General features: G+C 36.5%; 1 protein-coding gene across 1 annotated transcript in view; it reads left to right on the top strand.

Annotated features, from left to right (window-relative positions):
• The window catches only part of DCDC1 (doublecortin domain containing 1), a 465,966-nt gene extending 452,968 nt beyond the window's left edge, over positions 1–12,998 (top strand). The window contains exons 36-38 of the mRNA XM_032415097.1: positions 308–487; positions 9,810–9,960; positions 12,871–12,998. Coding sequence (XP_032270988.1) covers positions 308–487; positions 9,810–9,960; positions 12,871–12,998 — 459 coding nt within the window. The remainder of the gene's footprint in view (positions 1–307; positions 488–9,809; positions 9,961–12,870) is intronic.
• Positions 12,999–13,919: the final 921 nt, after the last annotated feature.

Below are 13,919 nucleotides of genomic sequence, written 5' to 3'. Positions count from 1 at the left end.
GAGAAACACCACACAGAAGTCCAAAAACACATCTCCATTCATTTTTCCAAATTATAAATGAAAGTTAAGTGTTTTGCCAAAATAAGTACCTTATTATTATTGCTCTAATGGTTATTATTGCCTTTGGTGACTCATGGAAGCAAGGGGAATGTACCGAAGAGTCAGTGACAGGAGAGGGTAATACACTTCCTACGATTTTTAAAATATAATTTGCAATTATAAGTATTTCTGTTTTCATCACATTCTCCATACACACACTAGCCAGGCAGTTCTCTAACCCCGGTGTTCTCTGGGCTTTTCTTACCAGGCGCACCTTTCTGCAGTTCAAGAACTGCAAGTCAAGAGGAATTCTCCAGTTGAAACGACACATCCTGCACGCAGGTACCGCAGCGTCTATCAGCAGCCGGATGCAAAACGAGTATGGATTCATCTAAATGGAGGCAGACCTGAAGATGGCACTTACGCCTGGGGCAAAACCATTTCAGAGGTAAATCTAGAGTGAAAGGCGATTGCTTCATAACACCTGCATTCAAATCCCAGCTCTGGCACTTCCAGATTGTAAGGTTAGGCAAATTATTTTACCTCTCTAAACCTCATTTTCTCATCTGTAAAATGGGAATATTACTTTCCTCACAGGGTCGATGTAATGATTAAATGAGCTTATGTGGATATAATGATTAAACGAGCTCAATGCTGTCTGACATGTGTGTGAATCAGAATATGACACTTGGCCAGGAGGAACCAATGATAATTAAATCCACTGTAGCCGAAGAGGAAAATCTAAACTTTAAAAGAGTAAATAGTTTTCCTGTTGTGTTTAAAACCCGATTCACAAAAGAGTAATTTATTTCCCCCTCAGGAATTATTCACTAGGTATGTTTTCTGGAGAGAAAACAACAGTATTCTTAGAGAAAAACCTAATCATATTCTTACTACCCAGAGTCCTGGAACTGCGGCAAACTTTCCACTTTCCAAAGTTAAAACACTGACTAAGGAAATGATGAGTAGCAGTTCATTTATTTTTGTAACATCAAGGATGTAGTCGGAGTCCCTGCGTGGTTCAGTCGGTTAAGCCTCTGACTCTTGATTTTGGCTCAGGTCGTGATCTCAGGGTTGTGAGATGGAGCCTCATGTCTGTTTGCCCCTCTCCCTCTGCTCCTCTCCTGGCTTGTGCCCTCTCTTTCTTTCTCTCTCTCTTTCTCTCTCATAAATAAATAAATAAATAGTCCTAAAATTTGACATTTTGCCTTAGTTTTTACATAAAAACTTTAGGCAACCAATAAATGGATTTTGATAGACTTTTTAAAAGTCTTATCTTGTGGTGGTATCTCAAATAATTGGCTTTTTTTTTATTTTGTGAAATGTTTTCATATGATTTTTCTGGGCCAAGAGGAAGTCGTATAAAAATGAGATGTTGGTTGGAGGGAAGGCAAGACAGGGCGGTAGACTGACCTGGAGGAGTTCATGGAAGCTCATAAGGGCACATAGAGTAGGAGGTGCACCTCAGAAGAGTTCTAGAACTTTATCCCAGGGATTTTTAATGAATTTATGCAAAGATTGTTTGGTAAGAATATTTATCACAGGGTATTTATACCACAGATACATTAGAAATAATTTAAACAGTCATCAATGGGGAGTTGGTTAAATGAATTATAGTACATAGGATAGAATATTATGACTCAATTAAAATCAACTTTGGAAAGAATAATGACTATTGTCGATGTTCCAGACTAAGTCAAAGAAGCATAACATAAAGCATGTGGAGTTGGATTCTGTATATATACATGCATACGCTTAGAACAGAAGACAAAGTATTTTAGTTTTTGAAAGTATTTACCAGATGGTCTGAGTGTTGGTGAGCTAATAAAGGTGGTATTTCTTTCTTGTGTATTTTTCTCTGTGTTCCATATTTTGTAATGATGAATACAGATTGTAAGAAAAATGTGTTAGCTAAGGGATCTGACATTGCTCTCAGAGAAGTACTAACAGCATGTGATAAAGGTCAAATTAGTAGTGCAGGCAGGAAGTTCAGTAGGAGTTCAGAGGAGGGGAACACTGCCCACCTGGGGTGAAGGAGAAAGGCTCCACAGAGGAATCAATCAGGACCTCTGATGAAACTTGAGAAATGGGTAAGACTCAGTATCTTAATGTTTCAGAAAAAGCATTAATAAGGATGAGGGGCACTGAACACAAAGGTATGGTTGTTAGGATTCATAAATCGTATGACATAGATAGTGCTTGGACTCAGAAATAGGGAGAGACACATACTACTGGAGAGATAGTTTAGAAGTATATGGTGGACACTGCGTGCTATCTATATTAGTCTCCTTGGGCTGCCATAGCAAAATATCACAGGCTGGGTGGCTTAAACAACAGAAATTTACTTCTCACAGTCCAAGAGGCTGGAAAGTCCAAGATAAGGTGCCAGCAGGGTTGGTTTCTGAAAAGGACTGTCCAGCCTGTGGATGGCCACACCTCATCACTGTGTGTCCTCACATAGCCTTTCCTCTGTGCATATGTGGAGGGAGAGACCTCTAGTGCCTCATCCTCTTCTAATAAGGCCACAGTCCTGTCATATTAGTGCCCAACCCTTATGACCTCATTTAATCATAATTACCTCCTTAAGGGACCTTTCTCCAAATACAAGCGTATCAGGGGGTTAGGGCTTCACCCTATGAGTTTTGGGGAGGACACAGTTCAGCCCATTACACTATCCCAGAGTAAAGTGCTTAAGCCACTAGCTTTCTCTGAATCAGGTAATGGCATGGTATAAGCAATGTGTTACGGAGATTAATGTGGTCTCAGTATGTAGAAAGATACTTAGGAAATGTCTAGAAAGTTTCTGCGTTTTGTTTCTTCCTTTGCTTTATTATTATTTTTTTTAATGTTCTTTCTGATATACTTTTCTTTTCCATGCTGTCTGTTTTTGTATTTGGGGACTTGCATGAGATCCTTTGTGTTCAGTTAGAAATGTTTCTGTTCAGGCTATCAGGCTATAAAGAATACATCTGGAGAGTGGACTACATGTGAAACAGATAGACAAGAGGAAGAGTAGGACTCAGATTTCACTGGGGAGTCTGGCGAACACCACCAGTTCCAAAGAAACTCCATTTCAATGGTTGGTACTTTTACCAGAGAAATGAGGAACAGAACACATTTCAAAGTGCTTCACTCGACTTTCTGTACTAAAACCCCCAGATGGTATTTGAATCCCCTGTAATGTGGACTTTCTCTCTGCTTCTCTCTGCTGTGGCCATTCTGGATGATTTAACCACATTCTTCCTACCCACTCTTTGAACGTTGCTGGAGCACCTCTCATCTCCAACCGGCGCAGGCTCATCTGTCATCAGTGCACTAAGGTGGCTCCCTCTCCAGGGTTAGTGGCTCTGTCCTCAGGGCCGGCATCTTTCTCTGATTTATGGTTGCCCAGCCTCTCCTTCTATGGTCCCGAAGCGTCTGTCTTCTCCCATCCCTGCAACATCTCTTTGATTCTGTAGCATCTCAAAACCAGTGTGTTCTCTCTGCCACACACAGTTCCCCATGCATAAGCAGAAGCCGAAAGCATGGGAAATGGGTCCTTCTGATTTGTCCAGGCGAGTACCTCACGCCGGCAGGGAGTCTGCAATAGTTCTGTGATGCCCGCGTGCCCCATCCTGAGAAGACTAGTCACTGAAGACTAAACCCCCAAAATAGATTGTCAGTGAGGAACTGTGCACAGAACGTTGTTCCTTTATTATGAGCTTTTGTTATTGCAGAAATTATAAACACATGATTTAGATGACCCATTTTAAAGAAGATACCTGAGTAAGTTTAGACACATGTGAAAAACTAGGAATTAAGAATGTCACTGAAGGTCATGAGCTGACTAGATATTTTAGAGCCTGTTTGTACTGAAAATGCCTTATTTCACAATTATTTTTATTTTTTATTTTTCTTAAAGATTTTGTTTATTTATTTGACAGAGAGAGACACAGCGAGAGAGGAAACACAAGCAGGGGGAGTGGGAGAGGGAGAAGTAGGCTTCCCGCCGAGCAGGGAGCCCAGTGCAGGGCTCAATCCCAGGACCCTGGGATCATGACCTGAGCTGAAGGCAGACGCTTAACGAATGAGCCACTCAGGCGCCCCTTCACATTTATTTTTAAAAGAATTTTGTGAACTCATTCACTTTGTCTCATGTAAATAGATCTTTGTGAAAACCAAGAGAAATAGCTATATGTTTAATTCATATTTTGCATTTAGCATATATTTTTTATTAAATAACATTCATTTTTCTAATTATAAACAGCACACACATCTTCATAAATAAAATAGTGACATTTTAGTGGTAAAGTTGGGAAAAAATGTAAGAATTACCTTTATGTAGGATCTTTTCAAGCTGCAAGAGTTTTTCCTGGAGACCTATCCATACATATTTTAGGACAGTTCCCCATTGCTCCCACCCCAGATAGAAACCCTGTTGATAAGTTGTTGGTTGTCTTAAAGCAGAAAAGCAAACTAACTGCTATGGACTGAATTGTGCCCCCCATCCCCAAATTTTTATGCTGAAGCCCTAACCCCCAGTGTGATTGTATTTAGAGATATGGCTTTTAGGAGGCAATTAAGGTTAAATGAGGTCATAAGGGTGGAGCCCTAACCTGATAGGATTTGTGGCCTTCATAAGAAGAGGAAATGAGAGCCCTCACTTCTCTCACCATATGAGGACACAGCAAAGAGCCAGGAAGAGAACTGTCACCAGAAACTGAATCGGCCACCACCTTACTCTTGGATTTCCCAGCGTCCAGAACTGTGAGAAATAAATTTCTGTTGTTCAGGCTGCCCAGTCTATGATATTTATTTTGGCAGCTTGAGCAGACTAGGACAGTGACTATTGTTATGGAAAATTTAGAAAAATCACAAAGAAAAACCATGTGAATCAATTGTAATCTCTATGAAGTTTTTGATTATTTGAATAACATTTTTCTTCTTTCGAATTATATAAAAACATGTAGTCACTGAATTAAAATTAGAAAAAGAAAAAAGGGCAAAGAAGGAAATGAAAGTTCTATCATCCATAAATAACCAGTTATAATTTTAGTAGATATGTTTCTATGGTTGCTATATAATTATAAATTATTTCTGCCATTGTGATCATAGCAGATCCCATGGTATATATAATTTTGCAACCTGCGTTATTATTGTAACTTTTCCCCCATATACTTAATATTCTTTAAGAAAAGAATTATTTTTAATGGCATGGTAATCTTCTATCAAATGGACAGATTATTATTTATTCATTCAGTTTTCTATTGTTTTCCATTTTGGCTGTTTCTAATTTTTTGCTGTCATAAAGCATGTTCCAATGGATATATATAAAATCATATGATATATAATATAATATATATAAAATATAATATACATATAAATGCATTTAATTTTCTGATTATTTCCCCCAAATAAATTCTTAGAAGGATTGCTCCGTCAAATTATGTAAACATGCTTGAGAATTTTGGTAGCTGTTGCCAATAGTGAATGAGAGTTTCTACCTACCTGTTGTATACATGAGGTGTTAACAATGCTAAATGCAGTCATTTAGAAACATGTATTTGCAGCTTTGACAGGAGGGAATGTTATATCCATGCTTTCGTTTATATGTCTTTAATTGCTTGTATAAGTTATTTTGATTTGATTTGATTTGACTTGATTGATCATTTATTAGTCATCTGTGAATTTCCTGTTAAATTCTTTTGCTATTTTTCTATTGGACGTATTTTTCACACTGATATGAAGTTTCCTTTTTTAAAGCAATCAGCCCTATTACATGTAACTCTATCAGATTTATTGTAACAAATTTCCAATTTGCCATTGTGTCTATGGTTTTTTTTTTAATGTACAGAAATTAATATATTTTAAAAGTTTGTTCTTTGCTCTTAAATGTTCTGATAGTCTTTTACTATCCTGAGATCATAAAAAGATTCATCAGATTTTCTTCAAATTTTTTATAATTTTGTTTTTCTCTTTTACTTTTTAAACTGTGTGAAACTCTCTTCTAGTGTAAAATTTGAGTGAAGCTACTTCTCTGCTTTACTTGTTGGCTTAAAATTATTATCTCAGCCCTACTTACTGACTAATCCCAGCTGAGTTGGAATACAAACGTTATAACATACTAAATTTTCAATTAGCTTCTGCTCTTAAACAATCTAATGTATCTAATACTTCTTGAATTATTATAGCTTTATATTATATTTTAATATCTGATAGAAATTGCCTATTGTACTTTGTTTTCAAATTTTACTTGAATATCCTTGCATGTTGATGCTTATAGATGAATTTTGGAATTACATTTCAACACCTGAAAATCATCCTGCAGGGGTTTTGACTGTAATTGTATTAGGCTATTAATTTCATAAAACTCAACACCTTTTATGATATTCGATCTTCACAGCCAGATTGAATTCTGTGGCATCATTTTTTATATGTGTGTGTGTGTGTGTGTGTGTGTGTATACATGTATATGCCTTTTTTTGTCCTTCACTGAAAGTTTGTAATTTTTAAAAAATTTATTTACTTATTTTAGAGAGAGAGAAACAGAGAGAGAGAGAGTGCATGGGAGGTGAGTAGGGCAGAGGCAGAAGGAGAGGGAGAGAGGGAATCTCAAGCAGACTCTGCGCTGAGTGGGGAGCTCCATGTGGGGCTTGACCTCATGACCCTGAGATCATGACCTGAGTCAAAATCAAGAGTCAGACCCTTAACCAACTGAGCCACTCAGGAGCCCCACATCTCACATTTTAAAGTAATTGTCATTCCTAATTGGTTTTGCTGTTAGAATGGATTTCCCCCGATTTTATTTTCTAAATGCCTATTTTTGTGAACAAAAAAAGCCATCAATGTTTTATGATTTATTTTGTGCTTGGACACTTTATTAAACATTTTTCTCTTGTTATTAATATTTTATTTGATTCACATAAATTTTCTAAGAATAAAATCATATTAAGTTCACATGATGATTTTGTTTATTCTTTTAGATGAACTATTTCTCTTATTCTGACTTTAGGTTTTATTGCATTGGTTATAATCATTAAAAAAATGTTCTTAACAAAGGAAAACAAAAAACAGCATCTTTTGACCTCATGAATAACTAGAAAGTTGGAATGCTTTGGTTTTCTTTTCCTTGCCCATGTCCCTTTCTGATCATGCTTTGCATTTTTACTTTATTTTTTTTTCTATGAAGACTTTAAAATTTTTAATTCATTTATTTTCTAGCCATTTTTTTGTAGCAGTTATATCATGTTCTAGTGGTCTCACTGCTTACAATTAGTCATTTCATATTATGACTTTCCCGTAGTGAAGGAATTTCATTCATTCCTTAATAATCTGAAATGTATGTGGGTGATATGTTTTCTGAGCTTTTGTATGCATGAGGATATCTTTTGTTCCCTGTAACCAAAAGTAATAATTCAGCTGGATACAGAATTCTTATGTTAAAACCTTTTCTCCTAAAAACTTCATATTTTATTCCATTTTCTTTGGCATTCATTTTTGCAGAAAACAGGTCTAAATAAAACTGAATTTTCCACTGTGTCTGAAATTCATACTTTTCAACTCAATTATATTTAAGTGTTAATCATTTTTTTCATTAACTTTGCCTTGTCCTGAGTTAGCCTATTTGGTCTGAAGACATGGGTCTTTGTTTGGGACAGGAAAGTTTCCTTCAATTTTTTCTTTCTTGATAGTTGCTTAAGTTTAATTTATTCTGAATTCCTCTCCAGTAACACCAATAATGTATAGGTTTAATATCTGATGTCTTGACATTCCAGATGTTTAACTTTTCTCTCATAAAATTTATGTCTTCTGCTTTCTCTATATCCTATGAGATTTTCTCAACTTAGTCCTTCCTAATAATGATTTGATTTTCTACAATATTCAGTCTGCTCTTTTTCTGCTTTCAAGACAGATTTTAATTCTACTATTGAGTCTTTTATTTCCTTACCTTCTCTCCTCTTTTCATTTAGCTCTCTATTCATCCCAGTTTGAAACCCTGTTCCTTCTCTTACTAGCTGTGTGACCTGGGTTAAGATATTTAATCTCTGTTCTCCAGTTTTGTCATCAATAAAATGAAGATAATAATTCTTTCCAGGAAATGAAATCAGATTGTCCTTGGAAACTTCTAGAAAAGTTTCTATCCCATAGAAATGTGTCAATTAATGTTAACTGCTGTTATTGTTGCCATCATCATCATCATCACTGTCATCGTCATCATGTCTGCCCATACCTCAGTGATACTTCTTTCCTTTAAACTGCTGTCATCTCATTTCTGTGTGTGTGTGTGTGTGTGTTTACAGAAGTCATATTTTATTGAATTTTGGGAAAACCCAATACAGCTATTCTCTAAAATGTATTCCTGCTGTAAATCTTTTTCTAACTCTTCACCTTGAGTATAGTGTAAAACATACAGCTTTTTATGTTGTAGAATACTTTCACAAGCCTCATATTGTTGCTGTTGTTAATTTTTTATCTATACCCCTTATACAAGGAGAGATCTTTTGACAGAAGACAGGATAGATTAGTTCTCTTTTGTTGCCCTAAATTTTGACTTGGGAGCTGTCAGGATCCTCTACTGGATCTGAAGTCCCCGGGCTGGTTCATACGCACAGTATGGAGTCAGACTGCTGCTGACCGGCTCTTACCCAGCAGGACGGCTGGGGCTGCATTTGAGATCACTCTCCTACTGCTCTTCTCTGAAGATCTATAGAACGGAATGTATTCTTGGGTAATGTCAAGCCTTATTCAATTCAATTTACTCATCCCTTGCCCAAAGTAGTGGGTGAAATCTGTACTCTCTGATTGCATTGTCTCATCACTGTCTTGTCTTGTTCACATTATTGATTCATTTTCCATATGCAAGGTGTCATTAATGTGCCCAGTTCTGCCCCCTGCCAGGCCGCATTGTCGTGAATTGTAACCCTTAAATAGATTTATCTTTGGGGCTCGTGTGGACCTGGCTCCTGCCTTTTGGAGGAACAGGCATTTGGCATATATGGGAGGAAAAAGTCATACAGGCAAGTGTGTAGAAACCTCAACTTTTCCTCCTCCTTGCGTTTATTATTCTGTCTTAAAGTCTTTTTTTTTTTTTCATGGAACTGCCCTTAGGGGTTTGGCAACGTGTTGACTAATCTTTCTAATACCATTCACACTTTGTATCTGTATATGTATTTTTATGAATATTTCAAGGAAAATTGAGAGAAACTGAATAAGGCTCTTACAGATAGTTTTTAAATTTTCCAAGTTAAAAAGAAAAAAAAAAAAAAGACTTCCCAATCATAGAATCAAAGAGGTCTTAGATCAAAACTTTGATTTTATAGTTGAAGAGACTCTTCTCATAGAGAAGTTGCCTGACTAGTCTGAAGTCGGACAGAGGCCGGAGGCCCAGGTCTCCCCACCTCTGGGTCAGTGCTTTTGTCCTTCGGGTTCCTTGCTTGTTGAAAAAAAATTATTTTCTGCTATTCTGACAAGTCTAGATTCTCAAGCCAGGGTCTTTCATATTTAGGCTTTTTTTTTTTTTTTTTTTTTTAAACAGCAAGAAGCCTTCTTCCACATGGAAATATAACTACAAGGAAAAATCCACTAAGAGCACTAAATTTCCTCATGTTAAAGCGCTTTGGGGAACTTCTATATGCTCTTCTTCCCACTCCTTCTATACCTCTTTCTAAAAATCACAAGTAAAATAAATATTCAACCTGGGATAATAGTTCTCTTAAAGGAGTTGATTCTTTAAGACTTAATTATTGTTGTGACATTTCACATTCCAATACATCAGTCCCTTTGTATTTCAGCTGCTGGATGACTGCTCCTCACGTCTTAAATTGGCCCGCCCAGCCAGAACACTGTACACCCCCAATGGAGAACCAATTCACTCGTGGGACGACATAGAGCGAGACATGGTCATCTGCGTGTCCACAGGACATGGCTTTATAACCCAAAAAGGTATGGGGGACAGTCTCTTTTCCATCCAGTTTTTGAAGAATTAAAACATTCAGTCTCTTGTTTTTAATTTTTTTCTTTTTTTAAATTTAATTTAATTTTATTATGTTATGTTAGTCAGCATACAGTACATCATTAGTTTTTGATGTAGTGATCCATGATTCATTGTTTTTGTATAACACCCAGTGCTCCATGCAGTATGTGCCCTCCTTAATACCCATCATCGGATTAACCCATCCCTCCACCCCACTCCCCTCTAAAACCCTCAGTTTGTTTCTCGGAGCTTGCTTTCTAAATTTTATTTCCCATCATGATGTTTTTTAATAATTATCTTCTTCCACACTTTTCTACTCCATGTTACTAAAATTAAATTTATATACTTCTGTGCTGGAAACTCACTGTTGACATTGTTTGCACTCAAGAATTCCAAGTTCTGTTAGTCTTGAGCCTTATCCAAGGGGCTTATTTGCAGAAATTCTAAATGGCCTCATTTGAAGGTATTCCCTTAACATGAACCCTGAGGAAAGAAGGCTCTGTTGACTTCCTACTTTCAAGTTATTTAAAACTTAATGGTTTATTAATAGCAACTATACAGTTTGCAGATTTTTTAAAAAAGATTTTATTTATTTATTTATTTATTTATTTATTTATTTATTTGAAAGAGAGAGAGAGAGAGCATGAGCAGAGGGAGGAGGGGCAGAGGGAGAGGGACAGTAGAGTCCAAGCTGAGTGGGGAGCCTGAAGGGGGGCTTGATCCCAGGACTCTGAAATCGTGACCTGAGCCAAAGTCAGACACTTAACTGACCAAGCCACCCAGGTGCCCCTGCAGATTTCTTTTTTTAATAATAAGAATGTATATGCTCATTTTATTATGTTATCTATTCTTTGCTAATTTTCTTTTAGAAATGATAGAAATGGAAAAGAACATATATTTGTTATTAAACCAATTCTTGTTCTTTATCCTGTTTGCCTGAGGAATTTAAAGCCCCTTTCTGGGGGTAGGTATAATTTTCAGGAATTCTGAAGAACATGATACCACTTTAAAGGAAATCAAAAGATCAGGGAGTGAATCACCTGGGATCCCTAAAAGAACTAATATTAGATTATTTCTTTTTAAAAATCACCATAAAACTGTTATTACTATGTTATAGGTAAGGTACAGAAACCAGAACCTTTTAAAACAGCTGCAATCATATCTTTACATTTAGCCCACGACAAAAGCTTAGGAATAAAGACTGAAATGTAGGAAGACAAGGATTTATTGGGATGCCTAGCACTGCTGTGAGGGATGCCACAAACATGCTTCCAGTGCCATCCTACATCAAGGAAGAGACTCTAATCTTTGTATTCTCTGTAGGCTGTTGTCCCCATCATTCACCATTACCCCTCACCCCAGCTCTTGGTGACCCTCATTATGTGGGTACTTAGAAGAACACACCAATGATGGCGTTCTTATCATTAGTGAGTATTAGTTGACAATTTTCTGTGTTGCCAAACTACATAGCCCTATAAAAGAAATATAAGCCAAGCTTCCTTCCCCAAAAGAGTTTTCAATCTAATTAGGTATATGAATACACTTGAAATATTATAGTACAATTGAATAGTAAACAAACAAATGGTGCAGTAGGAGGTACTTTTCCAGTTTCTTCATTGTTTATGCTTAATCTTTTATACTCTTGGGATGGTCTTCTGTTGCCTGGCCCCTACCTTCCTGGCCTCATTGTGTTTATTGGGCCTTTCTGATAGATAAAGCTAAGTATGCTTCAGGCAACTGGCCAAAAGGATATCCAAAACACAGAGAGAAATGTAGGCCCCCTTGCCAGAAGCAAGCTTGTTACCAAGAAAAAATGAAGGAGAGGGAGAAAATAGGAAATGCAAATGTTACTTTCCCTACCATTTTCCTCCATGTTAGCTTTGTGGTCAAAGGACAAGGCTGTGTAGACAAACATTTATTTTTACATCTTCAGTTCTGTGACCACATGGATTACTATGATGTGAAAGTTGATACTTTTCCTCTGGAAGTAGGTTCCCATGTTACCTTCATGGTGAAAAGGTTAGTGGTTTTCCCCAATTGTCTAAGTTCTTTTCCATGGGTGATATGTATTCTAGGAAATCTGACTGATAGAAGACTTTAATTAAGTTGTTCTTCAGAAATTTATTTTACTATATGAGTTGACATTTATTGTTTTTCTTGAAATAATTAAGTTAGAAATAATCATTAAGTAGAAATCTAAATATTCAGAATGTTTTAAAAAAAGAAGAGAGAAATGCTACTAGCACACACACACACGTATTCATTTATTTATGAAGGGACACTTAAGTAATCTTCCACTTGAAATTTTGCTGTGACCTACTGGCTTAACTATGTGGTAGAAAATAAGGCAGCCTGGGAGTTTCAAAACTAACCACTCTATAATAAATTATTTTATGCACTATAGTATACAAACATTTAGCCTGTGAAAGTTTAGTCATCAAAGAATCACACTGTGTTTTTGAAAAATGGATTTGTTTTGGCAAAACAAATCAGATGCTGTTAGAATGGTTTCTTTCACACAAACCCCCAACAAAATTAAAAGAGTGCTTTATGCCATTTGTCATCGAATTGGAACACTGTTCTCACTGCTGTGTTTCCCGTCTTTTCACTGGGTTCAATTTCGAGACCACTCCCAGGTTAGCCTCCAATTCAGGCTTTGTACCAAGCCTGGAAGGAAGCCCTCTCCAGAACTGCCATTCTGTAGAAATCCAAAGAATGTTAACACATATCTGATGTGATAAGCAAGTCAAGTGTGTAATGAGAGAGTCCAGCGTGGGAGTCAAGGGTTTCTGAGGGATCTTCGGGCTTTCATCGTCTTGGACTTTTAATTACTTTCTATAAATACATTGACGTGTCTCTCAAAATAATCTTTTTAACAGAGTTAAAGCAACTGATGGAGGTCAGAGCAAATTATGCCAGAATCCGAAGGCAGCAGGGCCCCGAAGCCACAACCATCGTGGCGTCACAACCTGACAAGCTGCAATTTCCGGTACATCTACACAGTTAATTTCTATGAGAGCCATCGCATTTTGTGCTGTATTTTGCACATAGGGTAACCTATATGTGTACACTCACATGCTTGCGATCATATGACAATTATTCATCCTTTTTAATTTTGTATAGTATCCTTTTTTAAAATTTTTTTAATTTTTAATTTTATTTTATTATGTTATGTTAATCACCATACATTACATCATTAGTTTTTGATGTAGTGTTCCATGATTCATTGTTTGTGTATAACACCCAGTGCTCCATGCAATACGTGCCCTCTTTAATACCCATCACCAGGCTAACCCATCCCCCCACTCCCCTCCCCTCCAGAACCCTCAGTTTGTTTCTCAGAGTCCATAGTCTCCCATGGTTCTTTCAAAAAAGTTATTACCCTCCACATTTTTACATAGAATGGCATTTGATGCCTCAAATATGTTCTTGGAAAGACAACAAAACTAGACAAAATAATGTCAGTAAAATAACTATCTCAGATGTACTTTCTTCCAAAAAAAATGAGGAAACTACTATTATTATTGAAAAATAATTTAGTGCAGTCAAGTAATATTTTATATTTATATATATATACACATATATATATATACACACCCCCACATACCCATATACACACGTGTAATTTATATTTGTTTATTATAAATACATTGTATGTATTTATATATGTAATTTAGTGGGGTCAAGTAGTGTGTGTGTGTGTGTGTGTATATATAGATATATATATATATGTAATTGGTAATAAAATAGACTGACCACCTAACACTAAATTTGACCCAAAATGACATTTTTCTGGTTAGCCACCATATTTTCCAAACCGTCATGTTAAAATCCTGTATTTACTGAATAAAAACGAGATGGCTGGTGACCACTGAATACCACGTGAATCAATCTTCCCTTCCCCACTTTCCCTTCAGTTTGGCCTGTA

The sequence above is a fragment of the Phoca vitulina genome, unplaced genomic scaffold (assembly GCF_004348235.1).
Source record: "Phoca vitulina isolate PV1807 unplaced genomic scaffold, GSC_HSeal_1.0 scaffold16, whole genome shotgun sequence".
NCBI classification, from domain to species: Eukaryota; Metazoa; Chordata; class Mammalia; order Carnivora; family Phocidae; genus Phoca; species Phoca vitulina.
This window is presented reverse-complemented; position numbering and strand designations above follow the sequence as displayed.